The sequence below is a fragment of the Musa acuminata genome, chromosome BXJ3-4, assembly GCF_036884655.1.
Source record: "Musa acuminata AAA Group cultivar baxijiao chromosome BXJ3-4, Cavendish_Baxijiao_AAA, whole genome shotgun sequence".
Taxonomy (NCBI): Eukaryota; Viridiplantae; Streptophyta; class Magnoliopsida; order Zingiberales; family Musaceae; genus Musa; species Musa acuminata.
The window spans coordinates 26,136,548-26,163,633 of NC_088352.1; the positions used below are offsets into that span (position 1 = coordinate 26,136,548).

A 27,086-nucleotide genomic window follows, 5' to 3' on the forward strand; every position below is an offset into this window, starting at 1 on the left:
CCCATTCGAACCCAAGTAGCTGTGGGAGGTGCAATCGCCCAGGCAGGGAGGTGCAACCGCCCAGGCTAAGTCTCCCAGCGAGACTGGGCGGTGCAACTGCTCCAGCCAGGAGGTGCAACCGCCCACGGCTCAGTCTCCAAGTGAGACTGGGCGGTGCAACCTCCTCTGTCAAGAGGTAGCACCGCCAGAGCTCAAGTTCCGAGCTCTGCCGAGAGGTGCAACCACCGAGCTCGGTCTTCGAGCTCTGGCAGGGTGATGCAACCTCCTTGGACAGGTGATGCATCGCCTGAGCTCGGTCTTCGAGCTCTGGCAGGAAGGTGCAACCACCCCTGACAGAGAGGTGCATCCGCCTGAGCTCAGTCTTCGAGCTCTGCCAGGCGGTGCAACCTCTCCAGTCAAGAGGTGCAACCGCCTGATCCCGGAATTCCGGGATTTGATGGTTTTGAGCTCGAATTTTGAACTGGGTTGGGGCCTATAAATACCCCACCCATTCAGCACTGAAAAGATACAGACCTACACCGAAATCTTGATCTTTTCTGTGATTCTAAGAGCTCAAAAGTGTTGTAAAGCCTTTAAGTCTCCTCCTTCTGTTCTTCAAGTTTTCAGTTGTAAAGTGAGGAGAGAAAGGTCTGTAAAGGTTGTCTCCTGAGCCTGTCAAAAGGAGAGAAGTTGTAAAAGGGCAGTTTGGCCTTCGCCTATTGAAGGAAGGCCCCTAGTTGACGTCGGCAACCTCGTCGGTGGAGGAAGCCAAAAGTGGAGTAGGTCAAGGCTGACCGAACCACTCTAAATCTCTGGTTTGCATTTATTTTCGAGCACTTTATCATTACTGCAAACCTCCTTCATTACTACTGCTCTCTGCGCTTTCACGAACAAGTTCTAAGTGCTGTTCTTCCGAATCTGCATTCAGACGTAAATTCGTATTTTCATACATTACAGTTTACGTTTACGTTTGATTCTGCAGAACTGTTTTCCGTGCCTTTACGAACGAGCTTCTTTGCAGTTTACACTTACATTTTGATCCTATTGATAACTGCAAACTGTCCTCTACAATTTTACGAACGAGTTTTAACATTTAGACGTAAAACTGCATTCAGACGTAAATCGGCTTTCCTCGCTCAATCATCAGTTCTCAGTTCACGTTTACGTCTTGATTTCAACTGCATACTGCCTTCTGCGAGTATACAAACGAGTTTCAAAGTTTAGACGTAAATCTGCGTCTAGACGTAAAACTGCGTTTAGACGTAAATCTGCGTTTAGACGTAAATCTAAGTTTAAGACGTAAATCTGAGTTTAGACGTAAATCTGTGTTTAAACGTAAAACTGCGTTTAGACGTAAATCTGCGTTTAGACGTAAATCTGCGTTTAGACGTAAATCTGCGTTTAGACGTAAAACTGCGTTTAGACGTAAATCTGAGTTTAGACGTAAACTGCGCTTAGACGCAAAACTGCGCTTAGACGCAATCTGCGCTTAGACGCAAACTGCACTTAGATACAAACTGAGAATTTGCTTTTGCATCGTAATAGTTTTGAACGAACGCAGCTTTTGGTTTTTAATCGCTGTAAGATTTCCGCTGCACTAATTCACCCCCCCCCCTCTTAGTGCTCTCGATCCTAACAGTGAATACTTAAGTACAGAATTTACTCAGTTCTTCAAGGACCATGGGATATTATCCCAATGGACACCTCCTTATACACCTCAGCTCAATGGTGTCTTTGAAAGGAGAAATCGTATATTATTAGATATGGTACGGTCCATGATGAGTTTCGCTGACCTACCCATCTCATTCTGGGGATATGCCCTAGAAACCGCAACTTACTTTCTGAACAGAGTTCCAACTAAGTCGGTAGTGTCTACACCATATAAGATATGGAAAGGGAAGAAGCCTGATCTTAAGGTTGTTAAGATTTGGGGCTGCTCTGCCCATGTTAAAAGACACAACCCCGATAAGTTAGAATCAAGGACAGAGCGATGCAAATTTGTGGGATACCCCAAGGAAACTTATGGGTATTATTTCTATCATCTCGAGGACCAAGAGGTCTTTGTAGCTAAGAGAGCAGTGTTCCTTGAGAAGGAACACATTCTTGACGGAGATAGTGGGAGAATGATAGAATTGAGCGAGGTTGGAGAACCAAGCTCAAGCACCACTCTACAGCCCGAGTCTGTTCAGGTACCTAATACACAAGTTTCAACTTTACGCAGGTCTGATAGAGTATCTCATCCTCCTGAGAGATATGTGGGACATATTAGAGGGGAGGATGCTGAGGATATTGATCCTCAGACCTACGAGGAGGCTATTATGAGTATAGACTCCGGGAAGTGGCAAGAAGCCATGAATTCTGAGATAGATTCTATGTACTCCAATAAGGTTTGGAACCTAGTTGATGCGCCCGAAGGTATTGTACCCATCGGTTGCAAGTGGATCTTTAAGAAAAAGATCGGAGTAGATGGAAAGGTAGAGACCTATAAAGCAAGGCTAGTGGCTAAGGGGTATCGTCAAAGGCAAGGTGTTGACTACGATGAAACTTTCTCACCCGTAGCAATGCTAAAATCCATCAGAATTCTATTGGCTATTGCAGCACACTATGATTATGAGATCTGGCAGATGGATGTGAAAACCGCATTCCTCAACGGGAACCTCGAGGAGGAGGTGTATATGATGCAACCTGAGGGATTCGTGTCCAAGAACTACCCAGATAAGGTGTGTAGGTTGCTTAGATCCATTTATGGACTAAAGCAAGCTTCCCGAAGTTGGAACATAAGATTTGATGAGGCAATCAGATCTTATGACTTCGTTAAGAACGAAGATGAGCCTTGTGTATACAGAAAGGTAAGTGGGAGCGCTATCACCTTTTTGGTGTTATATGTGGATGACATCCTCATCATTGGGAATGACATAGGAATGCTATCCACAGTAAAGGCTTGGTTATCTAGACACTTCTCCATGAAGGACTTAGGGGAAGCATCTTATATCTTGGGGATTAGAATCTATAGAGATAGATCCAAGAGGATGCTTGGCTTGTCCCAGTCCAGGTACATAGAAACTACTGTCAAAAGGTTTGGCATGAAAAATTCCAAGAGAGGTCTCATACCGATGAGATATGGGATATCGCTTTCTACGAGTATGTCCCCAAAGACTCCAGAAGAAAGGGCGAACATGGATATGATACCTTATGCCTCAACAATAGGGTCTATCATGTATGCCATGCTATGTACTAGGCCTGATATAGCGCATGCTCTGAGTGTCACGAGCAGGTATCAGGCGGATCCAGGCTTGGAGCACTGGAAAGCAGTAAAGTGTATCCTTAAGTATTTGAGAAGGACTAAGGATCTTTTACTAGTATATGGAGGTAATAGCCTTAAGGTTGAAGGCTACACTGACTCAAGTTTTCAGTCTGATGTCGATGATAGCAAGTCGAATTCAGGGTATGTGTACACCTTGAATGGAGGAGCAGTGTGCTGGAAGAGTTCCATGCAAGATACCACTGCTGACTCGACCACAGAGGCGGAGTACATTGCTGCATCAGATGCAGCAAAGGAGGGAGTCTGGGTGAAGATGTTCATCACAGATTTGGGAGTCGTTCCGAATAGTGAGAAGTCGACTTCCTTATATTGCGACAACTATGGGGCGATTACTCAAATAAGGGAACCCGAGTCTCATCGGAAGTGTTCTGAGGAGGTTCCAGCTTATTAGAGAGATCGTAACCCGAGGAGATGTAGCAGTGGAAAGAGTTCCATCCGAAGATAACATTGCATATCCACTGACAAAGCTATTGTCTCAGATTGTCTTTGAGCTTCACAGGATTCTGATGGGGATCAGACACATAGGTGATTGGCTTTAGGTCAAGTGGGAGATTGCTAGTCATAGGTGCCCAGGAAGCCAATCACGTGAGTGATGGCACGTGTGACTCGATACAGAATCTTTTTGCTTATTATATTTTGGCGTATATCACTTTATTACTATTGCATAAATGCATATATATATTGTGATGTCCTTGGATTTGTGCAATGGGAATCAGATCGTGATTAGATCACGATAATGAGATCGATTCACCTTTAAACACATATCCTAAATAATCCCGGTCATAGGTTACTTGAGAGGGACATCGTGATAACCGGATAGACTGGTGTGCTGTATACCCATCCATATGATGGATGCAGCTGGTCTCATAGCTGCTCGTGTAGGGACACTAGGGATACAGTACAGGTGCTCATTGGAGAATGAGTTCACTGATTGATCCGCTTACGGAATGCTGGATGGTTGATGATGCCTTATTGTCAAACAGCGATTCCGTAGTCCTAGTGGTGTATCTGGTCCTTAGACTTGAGACACCAAGGATGTCCTGTATGAGTGCTCCACTCTTTGATACCAGATTTATAGGTTTGGCTATCCCAGATCTAGTACAGCTGGTCATTGGGAGTGGTAGTCGACCTTACGAGGGCTATTGAGTGTCGACAGAGGATCATCCACTCTCGGCGTCATGAGAGGAATATCCCATGTGTTCTTGCTCAGATAAATCCCTGGCCAGGGTCATTCGGGTTAAGAGAGAAAGAGTTCTCCGGGAGAATCCGATTAGAGCGAGACTTGAGTAGAAACCGTATGGGTCTGACAGCACCATGCTCGATATATGGTATCTGGGATATTAGATGGATGAGGGACTATAGGTACATGGTAACTGAGGACAGACAGGTCCAATGGATTGGATTCCCCTGTATCGTTTGGGGACTACGGCGTAGTGGCCTAGTACGTCCGTAGTCGATGAGTCGAGTGAATTATTACAGAGATAATAATTCACTGATTTGGAAGGAGTTCTGACAGGTATGACTCACGGCCAGCTCGGTATTGGGCCTAGAGGGTCACACACATATGGTAGGCATTGCGATGAGTAGAGGTTCGGATATGAGATATCCGACGGAGCCCTTGTCTTATTGGATGCAGATCCAATACCCACTAGGGAAGGACCCATTAGGGTTTGACACGGGATCTCTATAAATAGGAGGGATTCACAGCCTCATAGGCTAGAGTTTTTGCTTGCCTTTCCTATTCTCCTCTCCCTCTCCACCTCAGAGTAGGCCTGGAGTTTTGAGGAGCGTCGTCGCAACCCTGCTGTGTGGATCACCGCTAGAGAGGAGGATGCTTGACCTCCTTCACCCTCTCCTAAGGATCTGCAAGGAAACAGGGATATATGATCTCCCTAGGTAACACAATCTCTATACGCAGTTTTTTGTTTTGCCGATTTTTGCGCACCAATCTTCGCACGACGACGAACATCTTTTTGGGAATCGGGGATTTTTGTTTTCTTGTTCTTCCGCTGCGCATATGATGTCGCCCCCCCATGATTTCCCAACATTTAGAAATATCGTAGTTAGCATATATATTAAGTTAGGAATGGGAGGTAATCCTATTAACTTAATCTAGGGGCAATTGGGCCCTTGACAGACCAAAATTGGGCCGAATGGATCAACCTATTCGGACCAGAATTCTTGCTAGGCGGTGGCACCACCTAGGAGATGGTCTCCCAGGAAAGCTGGGTGGTGCAACCACCCCAGTCAGGCGATGGCACCACCTGGGCTCAGTCTCCGAGCGAGACTGGGTAGTGCAACCGCCCTAGTCAGGCGGTGGCACTGCCTGGGCTCAGTCTTCGAGTGAGACTGGGTGGTGGCACCGCCCAGAGGCTCATTCTCCGAGCTGCCAGATGGTTGTACCGCCCCAGTCAGGAGGTAGTACCGCCAGGACCTCGGAAATCCGGAAAATAAAAATTTTGAGCTCCAAATTCAAACCAGTTTGGAGCCTATAAATACCCCTCCCATCCCTGGGTAAAACACACAAGCACAGAGAGATTAAAAGAGAGAAAAATGTTGCTATAATCTCTATAATTTCCCTCCTCTAGCTTAAGTGTTAGAATTCTGTTTAAGAGAGGAGAGTGAGTGCTTGTAAGGGTTGTCTCCTAAACCTAGTAAAAGGAGAAGAGGGGTGTAAGAAGGAGGTTGATCTTCGCCTAGTAAAGGAAGATCGTTAGTGGATGCCGGTGGCCTCAACGGAAGAGTTATCGGAGGAGTGGATGTAGGTCACGATTGACCGAACCACTATAAACTCTTGTCTTCTCTGGTTTGTATTTATTCTTGCTGCTTACCTTACTGCAAACCTCCATATGTGCTTTACTTTCTCATTACTTTTGCTGCACTCATTTACGAACTCGCTTTCAAGTTAAGTTTCCGAAAACGATTTTACGTCAGAAACAATTTTATCATACGAACGCAGTTTTAAATTCTCGAAAGTTTTCCACTGCACTAATTCACACCACCCCCCCCCCCCCTCTCTCTTAGTGCTCTTGATCCTAACATTGGTCTCATAATTGTTCGTGTGGGGACACTAGGGCTATAGTACAGGTGCTCATTTGATAGACTATATACCCATTCATATGATGGAGGCAGCTAGTCTCATAGTTGTTCATGTGGGGACACCAGGGCTATAGTGCAGGTGCTCATTGGAGAATGAGTTCACTGATTAATCCACTCACAGAATGCTTGATAGTTGATGACACCTCATTGTCAAATAATGATTTCGTCGTCCTAGTTGTGTATCTGGTCCTTAGACTTAAGACACTAAGGATGTCCTATATAAGTATTCCACTCTTTGATACCAGCCTTATAGATTTGAAAGTTTCAGATCTAGTATAACTGATCATCGAGAGTGACAACCAACCTTATGAGGGCTATTAAGTGTCGATAGATGATCATCCATTCTCGATATCATGAGAGGAATATCTCATGTATTCTTGCTCAAACAAATCCTTGACCAAAGTCATTCAGATTGAGAGAGAAAGAGTTCTTCGAGAGAATCCGATTAGAGCGAGACTCAAGGGGAAACCTTATAGGCCTAACAACATTATACCCAGAATATGGTCTTTGAGATATTAGATGGATGAGAGACTATAGGTACATAGTAATTGAGGATAAATAAGTCCAAAAGATTATATTCTCCTATATCATCTTATCACGGACAAAACTATAAACAAGGTATTTAATGCAATGCTCATGTGTGTCCATGTCTTTTGGTTTGTTCATACTTTGCACAATATGTAGAGGGACGATCGAAGGCTTAATAACCCCAATTTAGTTGGGTTTGGTGGTCATTTTAGGCTTGTAAATAAAGGTTGTATCATGTGAACACTTGTGGGAGATTTTGATTTGTAGTGGACCATTTTGGATCCTTTGTTATGCGACCGTTCATAACTTGTGAAGTCTGTTTGTAATTTGCATTAGTTATGAAGTATTTTCTGAAATGTTTGCTTGTGAATCCCGAGTGAGGTGTTTTCTCTAACCTGTTTTCTCTTTTGTATGTCTTAAGGGACTCTAGGAGGTTTTGGGAAGGCTAATCTTTGGGGACGGACACGCAAGGGTACCGCACGACTTAGGCAAAACTAGCTAATGCTAGTCATAGGTGCCCAGCAAGCCAATCACGTGAGTGATGGCACGTGTGACTTGATACAGAATCTTTTTGCTTATTATATTTTGGCGTATATCACTTTATAACTATTGCATATGTGCATATATATATATATATATATATATATATATATATATATATATATATATATATATATATATATATATATATATATATATATATATATATATATATATATATATATATATATATATATATATATATATATATATATATATATATATATATATATATTATGATGTCCTTGGATTTGTGCAATGGGAATCGGATCGTGATGAGATCACGATAATGAGATCGATTCACCTTTAAACACATATCCTAAATAATCCCGGTCATAGGTTACTCGAGAGGGACATCGTGATAACTGGATAGACTGGTGTGCTGTATACCCGTCAATATGATGGATGTAGCTGGTCTCATAGTTGCTCATGTAGGGACACTAGGGATACAGTACAGGTGCTTATTGGAGAATGAGTTCACTGATTGATCCGCTTACGGAATGCTGGATGGTTGATGATGCCTTATTGTCAGACAGCGATTCCATAGTCCTAGTGGTGTATCTGGTCCTTAGACTTGAGACATCAAGGATGTCCTGTATGAGTGCTCCACTCTTTGATACCAGACTTATAGGTTTGGCTATCCCAGATCTAGTACAGTTGGTCATTGGGAGTGGTAGTCGACCTTACGAGGGCTATTGAGTGTCGATAGAGGATCATCCACTCTCGGCGTCATGAGAGGAATATCCCATGTGTTCTTGCTCAGACAAATCCCTGGCCAGGGTCATTCGGGTTGAGAGAGAAAGAGTTCTCCGGGAGAATCCGATTAGAGCGAGACTCGAGTAGAAACCATATGGGTCTGACAGCACCATGCTCGATATACGGTCTCTAGGATATTAGATGGATGAGGGACTATACGTACACGGTAACTGAGGACAGACATGTCCAATGGATTGGATTCCCTTGTATCGTCTGGGGACTACGGCATAGTGGCCTAGTACGTCCGTAGTCGATGAGTCGAGTGAATTATTACAGAGATAATAATTCATTGAGTTAGAAGGAGTTCTGACATGTATGACTCACGGACAGCTCGATATTGGGCCTAGAGGGTCACACACATATGGTAGGCATTGTGATGAGTAGAGGTTCGGATATGAGATATCCGACGGAGCCCTTGTCTTATTGGATGCAGATCCAATACCCACTAGGGGAGGACCCATTAGGGTTTGACAGGGGACCTCTATAAATAGGAGGGATTCAGAGCCTCATAGGCTAGAGCCTTTGCTTGCCTTTCCTATTCTCCTCTTCCTCTCCACCTCAAATCAGGCCTGGAGTTTTGAGGAGCGTCGTCGCAACCCTGCTGTGTGGATCACCGCTAAAGAGGAGGACGCTTGACCTCCTTTACCCTCTCCTAAGGATCTGCAAGGAAATAGGGATATACGATCTCCCTAGGTAACACAATCTACTCTATATGCAGTTTCATGTTTCGCTCTTCGCACGACGACGAACATCTTTTTGGGAATCAGGGATTTTGTTTTCTTGTTCTTCCGTTGCGCAAGACCGGGACAAGCACTTATAGAAACACTTGGCATGTAAATGTGGGGGACCTAGTAGGGCTGTGTTGAGGGCAGCCAACACGCGTGACCGTTTGGGGGGAAAACGATCATGGAGATGTAGGAAAAAGGAGTCACTTAGAGGAGCGGGTACCTATAACACTGGTCATCACTCACATGATTGACATGTAGGGCACCTATAACTAGCAATCTCCCAATATGAGACAACGACTTTATTAGTGGATATGTTATCCCGTTATTGTCGTAATATATTCCGCCTCTGTGATCGAGTCTAACATCCTGCTTGGAACTCTTCCAGAATACTACTTCTCCAGGGAGTATACATATATCATGACCTGAGCATCAGGCCCTTATAAGCTAATCATACACATTACCCACTTCCGATGTGGGACTAATAGGATGTTACAATATCCCCAACTCAATTAGCTTGACGTCCTCGTCAAGCATCCACGGGTAGCCCTTTCCTGCTCGAGCCCTCTCACCCTACCCAAATGCTAGGTCGGCTCTAATGCCAAATGTCATGACCCGAGTTTGATGAGCCAACTGGCCAATAACTCCATTTTGGTCCTTCAACCACGGACCAAAATGCTTAAGCGGGAGTCACTTAGAGGAGCGGGTACCTATAACACTGGTCATCACTCACATGATTGACATGTAGGGCACCTATAACTAGCAATCTCCCAATATGAGACAACGACTTTATTAGTGGACATGTTATCCCGTTATCGTCGTAATATATTCCGCCTCTGTGATCGAGTCTAACATCCTGCTTGGAACTCTTCCAGAATACTGCTTCTCCAGGGAGTATACATATGTCATGACCTGAGCATCAGGCCCTTATAAGCTAATCATACATATGTCATGACCTGAGCATCAGGCCCTTATAAGCTAATCATACACATTACCCACTTCCGATGTGGGACTAATAGGATATTACAATATCCCCAACTCAATTAGCTTGACGTCCTCGTCAAGCATCCACGGGTAGCCCTTTCCTGCTCGAGCCCTCTCACCCTACCCAAATGCTAGGTCGGCTCTAATGCCAAATGTCACGACCCGAGTTTGATGAGCCAACTGGCCAATAACTCCATTTTGGTCCTTCAACCACGGACCAAAATGCTTAAGCGGGAGTTAACGTAGTACACTCATCAGGCCCTTATAAGATAATCATACACATTGCCCACTTCCGATGTGGGACTAATGGGTTGTTACAACATACCCCGAATTCGACTTGTTGTCATCAATATCAGATTGGAAACTCGAGTCCGTATAGCCCTCAACCCTGAGGCTACTACCTCTATATATTAGTAAAAGATCTTTAGTCCTTCTCAAGTACTTAAGGATACACTTTACTATTTTTTAGTGCTCCAAACCTAGATCTGCCTAATACCTGCTCGTTGTTAGGACCGAAATCGACACTTAGAAGGGGGGTGGGGGGGGTGAATTAGTGTTTTCGTAAAAGTTATGCTAATTCATGAAAATCTCGTTCGATAAAATCGTATCGAAAATATGTTTAACTTGAAAATATTCATAAGAATTTAATAAGCAAGTAAAGCAGTTTGCAATAAAAGTAAACAACGAAATATAAATGCAAATTGAGTTTTATAGTAGTTCGGTCATCGTGACTTACATCCACTCCTGATTCCTCTTCCATCGAGGCCACCAGCATTCACTAACGATCTTCTTTCAATGGGCGAAGATTAACTACCCTCTTACAACTCTTTCTCCTTTTGACAGACTCGGGAGAGAACCTTTACACCCCTCTTTTATAAGTGTTCCCTCACACACCTCCCTTAAGACTATCACTAAGCTCTAGGAGGAGGAAGTCTACACTTTAAGATATTATAACCTTGGAATCATAGAGTTTTTGTTCTACTTTTATGTGTATTCTAAGCAAAAATTTATGGGGTATTTATAGACCCAAATAGCTTAAAAAATTAGAGCCAAAATTTAAAACCCCGGGTTTCTGAGGTACTGGCGATACCACCGCCTGTGAGTTTGACACTTGGCGATACCACTGCATAGTCTAATAGTACCATCACCTAACACATTGATACTAGGTGGTACCACAGCCTACTAATCATAGGTGCCCGCAAGCCAATCACATGAGTGATGGCACCTGTGACATGACACACACTCTTTTTGCTTATTATATTATTTAATATTTTATTACTTTATATTACTTTTTGCATATATGCATATAGATATTGTGATGTCTATGGATCTGTGCAATGGAAATCGGATCGTGATGAGATCATACTAATGAGACCGATTCACCTTTAAATACAAACCCTAAATAATACTGGTCATAAGTTACTCGAGAGGGACATTAAGATAACCGGACATACTGGTATGCTATATACTCATCCATATAATAGAGGCAACCGGTCTCATAACTGCTCATGAGGGGACACTAAGGATACAATGCAGATTCTCATTAGAGAATGAGTTCATTAATTGATCCACTCATAGAATATTGGATGGTTAATGATAAATCATTGTCAGACAATGATTATGTTGTCCTAGTGGTGTACTTGGTCCTTAGACTTGAGACACCAAGGATGTCCTATATGAGTACTCTATTCTTTGATACCGGATTTATAGGTCTAGAAATTTCAAATCTAGCACAACCGACCATCGGGAGCGGTATCGAACCTTACGAGGACTATTGAGTGTCGATATAAGATCATTCACTCTTGCTATTATGAGAGGAATATCCCATGTGTTCTTACTCAGAAAAATCTCTAGCTAGAGTCATTCGGATTGAGAGAGAAAGAGTTATCCGGGAGAATCCAATTAGAGCGAGACTCGAGTAGAAACTGTATTGGCCTGACAGTACCATGTCTGGTATATGATCTTTAGGGTATTAGATGAATGATGGACTATAGGTACACGATAACTAAGGATAGACAGGTCAAATTAATTGGACTCCCCTTTATCATCTGGAGACTACAGTGTAATGGCCTAGTACGTTCGCAATCGATGAGTCGGGTGAATTATTATGAAGATAATAATTCACTGAGCTAGAAAGAGTTCTGACAGGTAAGACTCATGGTCAGCTCGATATTGGGCCTAGAGGGTCACACACATATGGTAGGTGTTGCAATAAATAGAGGTTCGGATATGAGACATCCATCGAAGCTCATATCTTATTGGATATCCAATAAGCCTCTGAATTATTGGATACTATGGAAGAGATCCAATAAGATCCAATGAGAGTTTATTGGATAGAGAATCATTGTCTGACAATGAGGTATCGTCAATCATCCAACATTCCGTGAGCGGATCAATCAGTGAACTCATTCTCCAATGAGCACCTGTACTATAGCCATCTCCATCATATTGATGGGTATACAATACACTAGTTTATCCGGTTATCTCGATGTCCCTCTCGAGTAACCTATAACCGAGATTATTTAGGATCTATGCTTGGAGGTGAATCAACCTTATTATCGTGATCGTATCATAATCTGATTCCCATTACACAAATCCATAAACATCATAATATATTTATATATCAAGCAATATAAAGTGAGAAAATATCATAAAAATAATAAGTAAAAAGACTGTGTTATGTCACACGTGTCATTACTCACATTATTGGCTTATACGGCACCTATGATTAGCAGAGGTCATCCTACGTCTACCTAGTGGAGTTATTATTGCATTGGATGCATGCTATTTTGTTCCTTCTATTATCAAAAACATTATTTTCATTCCTTGTTTGACAGTTAGTAGATATAAATTAGTTTCTGAGAATAATGGTTTTTCAATATAATTAGATGATAAGATCATCACGAAAAGAGCATTTCATAATAGTTTGTTTATACTAGACATTGCTCCACATATCATGAATGTAAGTGAGTCTAAGAGGAAACGAGATGTGGTGAACAATGCATACCTGTGATATTATAGGTTAGGTCATATCCATGAGGAAAGAATTCAAAAGTTACTAAAGGATGGATACATAGATCTATTCGACTATGAGTTATATACAACTTACGAGTCTTGCCTTCGTGAAAAATTGACCAACTCTCCATTTAGTGGAATTGGAGAGAGAGCCACCAAGTTGTTGGAACTCATACATAGTGATGTATGTGGTCCTATGTCAACTCATGCCATAGGTGGTTACTCCTACTTCATTATTTTTACTAATAATTTCTCAAGGTATGGACATGTGTACTTGATGAAGTATAAGTCCAAGGCCTTCGAGAAATTTATAGAATATAAGAATAAAGTGGAGAACCAGATTGGAAAGAGCATCAAGACTCTTTGATTATATTGAGGAGGTGAGTACTTGAGTACAGAATTCACCCAATTCCTTAAGAATCATTGGATTCTATCCCAATGGACACTTCCTTATACACCTCAGTTCAAAGATATATCCGAGAGGTGGAAACATGCACTGTTAAACGTAATGCAGTCCATGATGATGAGTTTTGTCGACTTACCCTTCTTATTCTGGGGATATATTCTAGATATCGTAGCTTACTTTTTAAACAGAATTCCAACTAAGTCGATAGTGTATACACCATATGAGATATGGAAAGAGAGAAAGCACGATCTTAAGGTTGTTAAGATTTGGGGCTATCTTGCCTATGCTAAGAGATACAACCCCGATAAGTTGGAATCCAGGATGGAGTAGTGTAAGTTCGTGGGATATCCTAAGGAAATTTATGGGTATTATTTCTATCATCCTGAGGACCAAAAGGTCTTTGTAACGAAGGGAGTAGTGTTCCTTGAGAAGAAACATATTCTTGGCGGAGACAGTGGGAGCGTGATAAAGTTGAGAGAGGTTGGAGAATCTAGCTCCAATACTACTCCACAATCCAAGTCTATTCAGGTACCTAACACACAAGTTCCAATTTTACGTAGGTCCGATAGAGTACCCCATCCTCTTGAAAGATATGTGAGACATATCAAAGGAGAGGATGTTGAGAATATTGATCCTTAGACCTACGAGGAGGCTATTATGAGTATAAACTCTGGGAAGTGATAAAAGACCCTAAATTTTAAGATGGATTCCATGTTCTCCAATAATGTTTGGAACCTAGTTGATGCACCCGAGGGTATTATACTCATTAGTTGCAAGTGGATTTTTAAGAAAAAGATAGAAGTAGAAGAAAACGTAGAGACCTATAAAGCAAGGTTAGTGGCCAAGGGGTATCGTCAAAGGCAAGGTGTTGACTATGATAAAATCTTCTCACCCGTAGCCATGCTAAAATCTATCTGAATTATATTGGCTATTCCAGCACACTATGATTATGAGATCTGATAGATGGACGTGAAAATTGCATTCCTCAATGGCAACATCGAGGAGAAGGTGTATATGATATAGCCTAAGAGATTCATGTTCAAAGAAAGTCCAAATATGGTGTATAGATTGCTTAGGTCCATCTATAAATTGAAGCAAGTTTCTCAAAGTTAGAACATAAGATTTGAAGGCGATTAGATCTTATAACATTATTAAGAACGAAGATAAGCCTTGTGTGTACAAGAAGGTAAATGGGAGCGCTATCACTTTCTTGGTGTTATATGTGGATAACATCCTAATAATTGGGAATGATATATGAATGCTCTCCATAGTAAAAACTTGGCTATTTAGACAGTTCTCAATGAAAGACTTAGGGGAAGCATCCTATATATTGGAGATTCGAATCTATAGATATAGATCTAAGATGATGCTTGGCTTGTCCCAGTCTATGTACATAGACACCATTGTCAAAAGGTTTGACATAAAAATTCTAAAAGATGTCTCATACCTATGAGACATGGGGTATTACTTTCTAGGAGTATGTCCCTAAAGACTCCTGAAGAAAGAGCAAACATGGATAAGATATCCTATGCCTCAACGATAGGGTCTATCATGTATGTTATGTTATGTACTAAGCCTGATATTACATATGCTCTAACTGTCAAGAGCAGGTATTAGGTGAATCCAAGCTTGGAGGACTAGAAAGCAGTAAAATATATCTTTAAGTATTTGAGAAGGACTAAGGATCTTTTACTGGTATATGGAGGAAGTAACATCAGGGTTGAGGGCTACATGGACTCAAGCTTTCAATATGATGTCAATGATAGCAAGTCTAATTCAGGGTATGTGTTCACCCTGAATGGAGGAGCAATATGCTAGAAGAGTTCCAAGTAAGATACTATTACTAACTCGACCACAGAGGCGAAGTACATTGCTACGGTAGAAGCAATAAAGGAGAGAGTTTGGATGAAGAAATTCATCATAGATCTAGGAGTCGTTCTTAGCAACGAGGAGACGATTCCCTTATAATGTGATAACTATAAGGCGATTACTCAAATAAGAGAACTCGGGTCTCATCAGAAGTGTTTTGAGAATGTTCCAACTTATTAGAGAGATCGTGGCCTATGGAGATATAGTAGTAGAAAGAGTTACATCCGAAGATAACATCGCAAATCCATTGACAAAGCCAATGTCTCAAATTATTTTTTAGCATCACAAGTGTTTGATAGGGATTAGACACATAGGTGATTGGCTTTAGGTCAAGTAGAAAATTGCTAGTCATAGGTGCCCTACAAACCAATCACGTGAATGATGGCACGTGTGACATGACACGCAATCTTTTCGCTTATTATTTTTATGATAATTTTTACTTATATTACTTGATGTATAAATATATTATGATGTCCATGGATTTGTGTAATGCGAATCAGATTATGATGAAAACATGATAATGAGACTGATTCACCTCTAAACATAAACCCTAAATAATCCTGGTCATAAGTTATTCGAGAGGGACATCGAGAAAACCAGACAGACTTGTGTTATGTATCCTCATCCATATGATAGAGGCAGCTGGTCTCATAGTTGCTCATTTGAGGACACTAGGGCTATAGTGCAAGTGCTCATTAGAGAATGAGTTCACTGATTGATCTGCTCACGGAATGTTGGATGGTTGATGGTACCTCATTGTCAAACATCGATTCCGTCATCCCAATAGTGCACATGGTCCTTAGACTTAAGACACTAAGGATATCCTGTATGAGTACTCCAATTTTTTATACCAAACCTATAGGTTTGGAAGTTCCAGATCAAGTACAATTGATTATCGGGAGTGGTAGCCAACCTCACGAGGGTTATTGAGTGTCGTTAGAGGATTATCTGCTCTCAGTATTATGAGGGGAATATCTCATATATTCTTGCTCAAACAAATCCTTGGTCAATCTCATTCGGATTGAGAGAGAAAGAGTTCTCCGGGAGAATTCGATTAGAGCGAGACTTGGGGAGAAACCGTATAGGCCTGACAGCACCATGCTCAGTGTATGGTCTCTAGGATATTAGATAGATGAGAGGCTATAGGTAGACGGTAACTAAGGGCAAATAGGTCCAAAGGATTGGATTCCCTTATATCATTTGGGGACTACAACGTAGTGGCCTAGTACGTCCGCAATTGATGAGTCGAGTGAATTATTATAAAGATAATACTTCACTGAGCTAGAAAGAGTTCTGATAGGTATCACTCACGGCCAGATCGATATTGGGCCTAGAGAGTCACACATATGGTAGATGTTATTACGAGTAAAGGTCAGATATGAGATATCCGCCAGATCCCTTATTTTATTGGATATCCATTAAGCCCCTGAATTATTGGATCTTATATATGAGATCCAATAAAAGCTAATAAGATATTATTGGATAAAGATCCACTAATCTAATAGACTTAGGTAGTTGGATGAATATCCAATACTCAATAAGGAAGGATTTATTATAGTTAAATTGACAGGGAGCCTCTATAAATAAGAGAGAACCAAAGGGTCATAGGTTAAGCTTGTTGGTTACCACCTCTTATTTTCCTCTCCCCTTCTCCTCCTCATATAGCAGGTGTGTAGATTTGGATAGTAATTCAATGAGCGTCTTCACAGCCCCTATCGTGTGTATCACCGCTAGAGAGGAGGTCCCTTGACCTCCTTCATCCTCTCCCACAGATCTATAGGAATCCAGGAATATACGATCTCCCTATGTAACACAACTATCTCACACATGGTTTTCAGTTTTACGGGTTTTTACGTATTAATCTTCACACGACGACGAACATCTTTTGAGAAATTTAGAATTTTTGTTTTATATTATTCTGCTACACATGTGATGTCGTCGCTAGATTTCCCTACACTTGCATCATGCCCATTAGCATATGCACCTACTGAGTGAGGTTCAAGAACACCTTAGCAGGGATGAGTAGGTGGCTCGAGATCACCTTGGGGGCCGAGAGGGGCTTGGGTTATTGAACAAACGCGAGTATCGCATCAATTTTTGCACTAAGGTGGACACATCTATGTGCGAAAAGGGTAGCTACTGAACACCCCCCCAAGTGATAGTACTATGGATCGGGGGCAAAATCTCCTCGCTCAAGTGTTCGTTGAGAGGGTTGGTAAGTGGATGTTCCTATGACATCATGTCCTCCTTTTAGTACCAAAAATATTATAAGAAAGAGTCGTTAATATTTTAGTCAACCCGACATAGTCTAGATCCATATGTATAGGGTTCGGTGCCTTCGAGGTAGAAACGTCGAGCTCTTGAAGTGTTTCCTACATGAAGACCAAGGTCAAGAAAGGTTTCCTGACTTGATTCCTTCGACACTCAAGTTAATAACCTGAAATGAATACAGGCGTGAGTTATCAAAAGAAATAAAGACCCCCGAAGTGTCGTGTTGGGGATATATTTTAATATCTGACCTTGGAGGGGAGACAGCCTATAACCATCCTAACGATCCCTTCTTGGTGTCTTATCCACGTGAGTGACAAGTGGGAGACAACTCCGAACTATCTATCTTGGACTCTTGTCAACATGGGCAGACTGGTGAATGGTAACTTTGATTCTTTTCTCTCACCAAGGACTCCACATGTTGGCTACTCGTCAAATGAATGATGATTGATTGATAATATATTTCCACGTTTCTACTGTATAAAATCTTTTGAGCATAAATGTATACAAATTTGTTAACTATATCATTGATATATCTTATTTATTTTTGTTGGTTATATCAACATGTATGTTATACAATATAGGAGATATGACATGTCGGTAACTATCGACATGTCGTGTCCTCCACATATTGTTGACACGTCACTTTCACATGCTTAATACATAGCCTCCATTTGGTCGACACTGTATTCTCGCTCAATCAACACGTCAAGTGGGATGTCTTTACGAGCTAAATGACGTGTGCCTATGAGGATGTCAACTCGAACCTATGAGAGTGATCATACAACATTGATGGAAAAGCTGATTTGATATATCGGACACATGATTACACGACCATTTGATGGTCGAATGATACACATAACAATTTTTGGTATTTACCATGATGTCAAGGTGCATTCTCGAATTGGCTCACTCTGAGTACATTTTGCTTACTTCGGCATTTGTCCAAATCCTCTATCAACTTAAGCAGCAATCCTTAATGGTTGGACTGATAACTTACCTAAAACTCTTAACATTATGCCATGCAAATAATCTATTAGGCAATCATTGCGAGTGCCAATAATCAGATCAAATCAAATCAGGCTTTGTGGTTGAAGCAATAGGCTCGAGGGAAATCGATGTGTTAATGAGGCTTACACGAGCAGATCTAATCCATCGTCACGTTTGCTATACAAACTAGAATTTAAAAGGACAAGAATGAATAATGTGCGTAGCACAAGCAACAAAGAGTCATGTTTGACGTCTCTCAATGATGACACAATTGAATAAGTCATGAACCATCATGAGAGGATGACATGATCGAAAGTGAAGCATCTTGCGATGACAACATGGTTGAATCAACCATGAAGTATCCTACAATAATGACACGATTGAATCAGTCATAAAACATCTTACGATGATAATACTATTGAACTGGTTACGAAACATCTTGCGACAATGACATGATTGGATCAATCATGAAGTATCTTGCGATGATACGAGACCGAGTCCGTCTAGAAATATTCTTCAATAATGATGTGATCGAATCAGTCACAAAATATCTTATGATAATTACATAATACAAGAAAACAATGATGTAACTAGTTTAGACATAGAACATCATTCGATAATATAGTCGATAACCTACTATATGGTACATTATGTCTCGACCTCACTTGGTATGTTTCAATACGATGGGATAGACAATATGAGAGATATGACACGTAAACAATCGTTGAATATGTGACCACCATTCCCGCTAACGGACATAGACCTTACGAACAAAACTAGGAATGGCACCAACGATAATGCTTAACTCAGCCTCATAGGGTCGACTTGGGAAAATTATTATTATTATTTTGTAATCTCTGCGTTCAAACCTATGATTACACGACCGATCGATCGAATGATGCACTTATTCTTCCCAATATTTATGACGAATTGTATTGTGGGCCCCGCTTGACGAAGAAGGTCGACGATGGCAAGTTGACCTGGGTCCCCGTCCTTGAAGTAGAGTGAGCCCCGCTTGCACAGTCTCGCAGAAAGCCACGTCACGCTAAACAAATTTACCAGGGTGATTCGGTCACCACAACGTGCTTCCGTTTTGCGCGTCAACACTTTCGGTTTCCATTCCAACCCCTCACACGGAGACGTCAACGTAAGAAATAGAAACAAAGCTCCAAGGAATGGAGTTCGATCGAGGACGAAGTTTCCTCGAAGTTGTTCTCCGATCTCCTCTCACCCAAATACTATACCTATATATATATAGAAGGATGGAAATTTCTACAGAGATGACGAAGACGAGGAAGATCACCGGCGGCGCAATCAGACCCTCCGGTGGAGGAGGACGAGGAGGAGGAGGAGGAGGAGGAGGACGACGTCGACGAGAAAGCACCGTCGAAGAAGACCTCTCCCGGCTAATCACCCTTGCCGATCGCCTCAAGAAGGTTGCCGCCGACGCTGACTCGTGGAGGGCCGAGTGCTCCCAACTCACTCACCGGGCCGACCTCATCGCCGCCGTCCTCCGCGCTGTGGCCCGCCGCCTCTCTTCTCTACCCCACCAGCCTCCCTACTCTGCCCCCGTCCGCCGCGTCGCCGCCTCCGCAGACCGCTCTCTCGATCGCGCCATCTCCTTTGCTCGCCGCTGCCGCCGACGCCGCCGTCTCCTCCTTCCCTCCCCCGCGGCGCTCCTCCGCTTCCTCATCCCCTTCGCCGCCACCGGTGCAGCTGACTTTCGCCGCGCCCTCGCCCACCTCGACGCCTCCCTCGCAGACCTCCGCTGGCTCCTCTCCCTCTACCCCTACGACGACGGCGAAGGCGGCGACGCCGCCTCCGTGGGCGTCGGTCTCAGCCTCCCCCCGATCGCCGCCACCGACCCCGTCCTGTCCTATGTCTGGACCTTCGTCGCGGCGATCCAGATGGCATCCCGGCCCTCCGACCGCGCGGACGCTGCCCAATCCCTCGCGAACCTCGCCCGCGATGGCCATCGCAACAGGTGGGTCATCGTCGACGAGGGCGCGGTGCCGCCGCTCCTCGCCCTCCTCGAGGACCGCGACGACGAGGCCTCCCAATCCGCCGCCGCCGCGGCTCTCTCCAACCTCTGTACCGATCGTGAGCTCATCTCCACCGTCGCCGACGCCTTCGCGATCCCCGTGATCGTCCAAACCCTCTCCGATTCGACCTCCACGAGGCTCCAGTCTCAGCTGGCGTCCCTTATCTCCCGCATGGCGGCATTGGACGCCCTCGCCTGTGAGGAGTTCGCGAGGGAGAACGCCATTCTTCCCCTCGTCGCGCTCCTCTCCTCCGATGTCTCGCTTGGCGACGACGTTAACACCGCGCCACCCCCATCCATGACAGCGTCCCTCTCGACTCGAAGCTCTCGCGTTTCCCTCGCCCATGGCGGCGGCTACGTCGACGAGAGCCCGGCAGCCAAGCTCGAGCTCAAAACTGCGTGCGCGGAAGCCCTGTGGATGCTCTGCAAAGGTTCCATCGAAAGCAGCCGCAAGGTCACCGAGACCGTCGGGCTGCTCTGCCTTGCCAAGCTCATGGAGACGGAGGAGGACCAGCTCCAGCTCAACTGCCTCAGGACGGTGATGGAGATCGCGGCCGCCGCGGAGTCCGACGCCGACCTCCGGGGGTCGGCATTCAAGAAGAACTCCTCTGTAGCGAAGTCGGTGGTGGAGCAGCTCCTCCGGCTGGCACAGCAGGGGAGAAGCCCGTCGGTGCAAGCAGCCGCCATCAGGGCTCTAGGGTCATTGGCAAGGACTTTTCCGGCGCGCGAGGCCCGTGTGCTCCGGCCACTGGTGACGCAGCTGGGCAACCAGGACTCGGACGTTTCTGCCGAGGCCGCCATGGCGTTGGGGAAGTTCGCGAGCCCGGACAATTACCTCTGCGTGGCGCACGCGGCGGCGATAGTGGAGTTGGAGGGCGTGCGGCCCCTCATGAGGCTGCTGAGGCCGGGTGAAAAGAGCCAATTGCCAGGGCTAGTCTTGCTCTGCTGCCTGGCGTCGCACGTGCCGAGACATGAAGCTTTGGAAAGAGAGAGGGTGTTGCTGACGCTGGAATCCGTCCGCCGCAGAGCGGTGGCACGGCACCCTTCCCTCGACGAGCTGCTCCCGAGAGCCATTCGTCAGCTCCAGCTATACGGACATGAAGCACAAAGTTACATAGGCTTCGAGAGGTAGCCATTTTGTTGCTTACATGTACAGTTTCGAGGAGGGGTACAATATCCACGTCCATTTTGTATCCACAAGCGTGACATGCGATACTTTTAGATCACAAGTAGCATTGCAGCTTGTAATAATAGTTTAACTACTCACGACTATACGTTTGCAGGTGGAATTCACTTGCAGACGACCAAATAACCTTAATTATGCAATGAGAAATTCGAGAAATCAACAAAGATCCTCTCAGCAAAAAATAAGCAAATTTTTTCGCCTCACCTTCACAAACATTATTCAATAAAATATCCAAATAATGCCGACCTCACAAAAGGATATCCATCACATCCACCTCACTGTGAATGATAAGAACAAGGAGGTATCCTGCTTAATTTCCAAGTCAACCAGGGTCAACACCTTCACACATGATGGAACAAGGGATATTACATGCACAAGAAATTTGTGGCCACCGTGTTCTAACATTCATATCCAGCTAAAATTTTCCATGGTCAGCAATTGTGGTGTTGTTGGGTATATAGATCTTGAATTCTAGTAGGTGTACCTCGGGTCAAATCTCCTCCTCCCCTCCCGATTGTAGTATGGAGTTTCATCAATCGTCCTTCTCACATACTCCATAAAAGGCTGAGGTGTCCGAGGAGAGGACTGAAAGTTACCAGTGGATATAGAGTCTGTTGTCACAGGCCCTGCAACAGCTGACGATGTCGGCCCTGCCTGCCTCGACAGTAAAGACCTGTCTGGTCTTTCCAGCAACCTCATGAAGACTCCGACTGTGACCATCAGCACAGCAGCACAGATCAAAACTGCAGTCCATGTGATATTACTCACTCCTGATGCAGAAGTTCCTTCTCCAGGCTCATAAGTAACATCAATCTCAGTTCTCTGACCTGAAACAAGCAGCTGATATCAATCACTACTAGTTTACATGATTGATAGAGAAAGGTAGAACATTGATAATACGTTGAGAAGGGGCAATTTACAAGGCTCCTACATTGTAACAGTGACAACTGGTGCAGGGAAATTTAAATACGTTACAACGAAATATTTGATGCAAGTAGCAAGCCAGTAGAAATATTTGATGCAACAAGTAGCAAGCCAGTAGCGGTAAAGCTCAGCTTTCTTTTCTAAAATGAAATTATACTTGAACTTTGTCAGTATAAAAGGATGGCATACCAGTGGCAGGAAGAACAATTGCAATCTTATCTTTAAATTTTTGGCTTCTGAGGACTTTGACCTGCAATGAATGATCCACGAATAATCATTAATACAAATTTCATAGGTTTTGCAGTTTGTTATATATATATATATATATATATATATGTGTATATATATATGTATATATGTGTGCATATGCATACATATACATATGTATGCATAACAGTTTGTTATATATATATGTATATATATGTATATATATATATGTATATATATATGTATATATATATGTATGGATATATATATATATATGTATGCATATGCATACATATGTATGTGTATGCATATACATATGTATGTGTATGCATATGTATACATATATGTATATATGTATACATATATATATATATATATACACACATATATCTGCAGCTACATCACCCACCTCATACTCAATAATTCCCACCATACCAAAACTGACTATATTTAGAGGATTAACGGACAATAAATCTTTGGCATTCCAACTTATCTCAACATCTGCAATAAAAAACAACTAAAGTCATGCTAAAGCTTATTGAAATGAAGTCAACAGAAGAAACATGACTAGCTTATCTTTGAATACCTGTATTCCCCATTATTGCTATGATGCTTTTATTAACCTTTGGTGTCAAGTTTAACTACACCAAACATATGTAGTGTTACTTAGTAAAATTGCGAAAGAAATCATTTATGTGAATCTCCACAATATAAAAGAAAAGTGGCTTATAAGTAAATATTTACCTTCTCAGTGTCCAAAACAAATCCGCCAACAAATGCTGCATGTGCAGATCCAATAACATTTGGGGTTTCTTTCAGTGATGCAATAATAGAGACAGAGACTAATCCTTCACTGTTTGCATTTCCTTGCTGTCTAATACTTGATTTAGACATTACACTCAACAAATGCTTCGGTGAGTATGGGAAGAAGAGGCAATAAGAGTAGCCTGTAACATTGTTGATATATGGCTTTGAATACCTACAGCGTGGAGAAAAAAATTTTAAAAAAAAAGAGAAACATATCTGTGCGACAATCAAATGGGGCTTCATTATCTGTGCAGATACATATCTGTGCGACAACAATCGGAACAAAACATACCCAACAAATGGTGGGTCAACCCGACAATCAAATGGGGCTTCATTATTTCCAGTAGCTTCCAGCTTGTAGTCAACAGGTTCACTTTAAAAAATAATAGAGGAAAGAATATCAGATTCAACTAGGCTGTGGGAGAACCACGCAAAACATCCAGAAAAAGATACTAGTCATATCGGAATAGCTTTTTCTAAAACACATGAAACAACAAAGGTAAAAGTTTCTCTTGTATCAAAGTCAACCAGAGAAAACAATGAAGGTAAAATCCAGATGTTTTGCCGATGAAGATCTGCCATTCCCGGGATGTCGTCTGGGTACCTTAAGAAGACCAATGTCAAGAATGCTCGACTCGGGCCCTCCGACACTCAAGTCAGCAATACATCTGAAGTACAAATAAAAGATGTGGAAGAGAAAGAAAAATACTGAGGGAGACTATTTATACTCCGAGACCTGTAACTATCAGAGTTTAAAGTGGATGGAGCAGTTGCTGAGTGGGTGCAACCGCCAGTCAAGCTGGCAGGTATGGTGGCGTAACTGTTTCCTAGGTGGCAGTGAGATGGTCCAAATGCTGCAAGGTGGCAGTTCCAGTTGTTGGAGAGGCCCAACTGCAGCTGAGGTGGTGGATGAAGTGGCATAACTGTAGCCTAGGTGGTAGTGAGTTGGCTCAATTATCATAAGGTGAGAATTCCGGTTGTTGACATGTCACGTGACAATTTTGATAATGTCAAATTTGTCGTCTTATCACCACCTTTTTATAAGCTATTCTACCCTAATATTTTCTTAAACATGTGGATACTTCACAAGTGGGTCCTGCAAAAGCTGCTTCAGCAGGAATGCAATCCACTACAAATATGCTGAAGGTTCCAAAACTTAAAGAGTAGTTTCCACTTTCCACTCATTTCAAGGTAGATTTGGTTGGCACTCTATGATGCCATTGAAATTTTGGATGATGAATTCAACCACCTTTCAATTTTTTTGTATTATTCTTACTTTTCAGGATTCTGATATTATGAAAATCTTCACCTTGTCTTTTCTGGCAGACAGTATGACATAAAATAGCATTGAATTCATACAAAATAATATTGACTGAGGATACATGATGAAGCAACAGGAAAGAGAAAGAAACAAGGGGAAGAGATGAGAAATGGAATAAGGGTGAAGCTTGATCCACAGAGGTCTAGACTTTTGTCAGTGAACATGCTGATCCTAGTGTATGGAAGAATGTTATATCCTACAAAAAGGGAGACAAAAAGGTCCTACAAGGGTGTCTCTAATTACGGCACTAAAGCCATGTGTTCATCAAGATAAGATGGGAGAAGAGAGGGAATAGCTTTAAAAGACTCTCTTTTGATTGTTAAAAAATAACAAAAAAAAAATTTGAAAGATCAGTCTCCACAGTGGATCAAGTTATTTAGCAGAGACCAATAAAGGGTAAAAAATAAATAGTTTAGAAGCCATAGAACTTCTTTATCAGTTGATCAAAACAAGATGAAGTTCGCAAGCATCTATATTATATAAACAGAGATCAATGGTTCAGATCATTAATTGAAATGGCCTTGATCATACTGTCATATACAAGTGCTAATAACAGTCTTGATCTTGTGTTGCTTTGATGAATACACAGTATATCAAAATCATATAAATTCTCTTTCTAGGACTTTTGAATAACACAGATCATGCTCAATGAAGTTGATCTTTTTTGGAGTCCCCACTGTTAGTTTTAAGTTCATCGAACTGTCAAGACCTAAATCCTCCAGATAGAATTATAGCTCAACTAATTATATAAACATCAACATTTGGTTATATACTATGTACACAAATATAGAGAGGGAGCATGAGAGAGAAATACAAACCTAAATTTTACACAGAACATGTAACCTTTGGTAGGAAATGGAATATTAGTCAGGGTCTTCGCTGGAGCATAAACTGATAGCTGGCCAACTTTCATCACAGCTACTGTTGTTTGCAACTTTAAGTTTGAACCAACAAAGATAACTAGAAAAATATCATAATTACAGAGCATCAGGATCTAGTGAACATCCCAAGCAAAAATTATATCAACAGTCAAAAGGCAAATTAAGTACCTTGAGTTGCACCTTCACCGCGAGCATATCCTTCTCCAGTGATCCTATTTACCAATAGGACACTACCATTACCACTTAACCACTTGCCAGACTGAAGACCATCAATTCCTATCAAAATAAGAATTTGTAGCAAAAGGCTAAGATACGATAATTATATGCTCTGTAAATAAATTCATTGGTTCTAACCATCATTATATATAAAAAACAATTAATTCATTAGATAAGTTTAATTAAGCATAAAATACTTTTACAATTGCATATTTGCAACACAGAATAAAATCACGTGGAAGCTTTTGCCTAGGAAGACGAAAAAAGAACATGAAAACCTGATGTCTTCAGATTGTCAACATAAAATCTGATCAACATAATGGGATGGGGCAGACTAAAATGCCGGACCATGAGGGTGGGCTCAGTTGGGCCTACACCTCATCTGAAAGAGTTACTTTTTAAGTATAGAGAATTGTCAGTACCTAAATAAACCTTGTAACTATATCTCGAGTGAAGGTGAGTGACTGGTTAGCCAACTTCAGATACAATTACTAATGAGTGATGCAATATATTGAGCTACAACACTAATGGAGTGTAAATGTATGAACTGAACTGTTTTATAGAAGAGTTTTAATTACAGAAAAAATAATAATAATAATGGGGTGGGGTGAACCAATCATGAAGCATTAGTCCCTAAGAAATGCTTAAGAGGGTACAAGTAGAATCACAAGATAAAGGACTCTTTTGTGTAAGACAAGTGAATGCACTAAACTAAAAGTACTACAAAACCTAAAGACAATTTTCACATTCAAACACCTGTTTATTCATGTAGCTATTTAGATTACAATCTTTTTTTCATATCGATTTAGACATTACTTTTCTATTTGTCAACATGTACCATCTTTCAATAGGTTTAAGATAATAGATACAACCTTGCAGAGTAACTATTGGTGTCAGAACCAGTTCTTGCAATTACCTTTTCAGCCATATGCTGTTTTTATAACAGCTACCTAAAGACAATTATTTGGCTTTATTATATATGCTTCTATATTACTATATTACAACAGGAATATATGGAGATT

At 42.2% G+C, this 27,086-nt stretch overlaps 2 protein-coding genes across 5 annotated transcripts in view; one reads left to right on the forward strand and one right to left on the reverse strand.

Moving 5' to 3' along the window:
- The first annotated feature begins 19,669 nt into the window (after window positions 1-19,669).
- On the forward strand, window positions 19,670-21,715 carry LOC135634561 (uncharacterized). The gene has a single exon (XM_065144935.1). It carries the CDS (start codon window positions 19,744-19,746, stop codon window positions 21,652-21,654), a length of 1,911 nt encoding a protein of 636 aa, XP_065001007.1. The 5' UTR covers window positions 19,670-19,743; the 3' UTR covers window positions 21,655-21,715.
- A 164-nt stretch (window positions 21,716-21,879) lies between these two features.
- LOC135584025 (nuclear pore complex protein GP210-like) overlaps window positions 21,880-27,086 on the reverse strand; it is a 52,551-nt gene continuing 47,344 nt past the window's right edge. For all 4 annotated transcript variants that reach the window (XM_065144934.1, XM_065144933.1, XM_065144931.1 and 1 more), the window contains 8 exons: window positions 26,017-26,124; window positions 25,786-25,927; window positions 23,939-24,019; window positions 23,584-23,818; window positions 23,426-23,480; window positions 23,249-23,340; window positions 22,822-22,882; window positions 21,880-22,535 (listed from right to left, as the gene is read on the reverse strand). In XM_065144934.1, coding sequence (XP_065001006.1) covers window positions 22,180-22,535; window positions 22,822-22,882; window positions 23,249-23,340; window positions 23,426-23,480; window positions 23,584-23,818; window positions 23,939-24,019; window positions 25,786-25,927; window positions 26,017-26,124 — 1,130 coding nt within the window. In that variant the 3' untranslated portion in view covers window positions 21,880-22,179. The remainder of the gene's footprint in view (window positions 22,536-22,821; window positions 22,883-23,248; window positions 23,341-23,425; window positions 23,481-23,583; window positions 23,819-23,938; window positions 24,020-25,785; window positions 25,928-26,016; window positions 26,125-27,086) is intronic.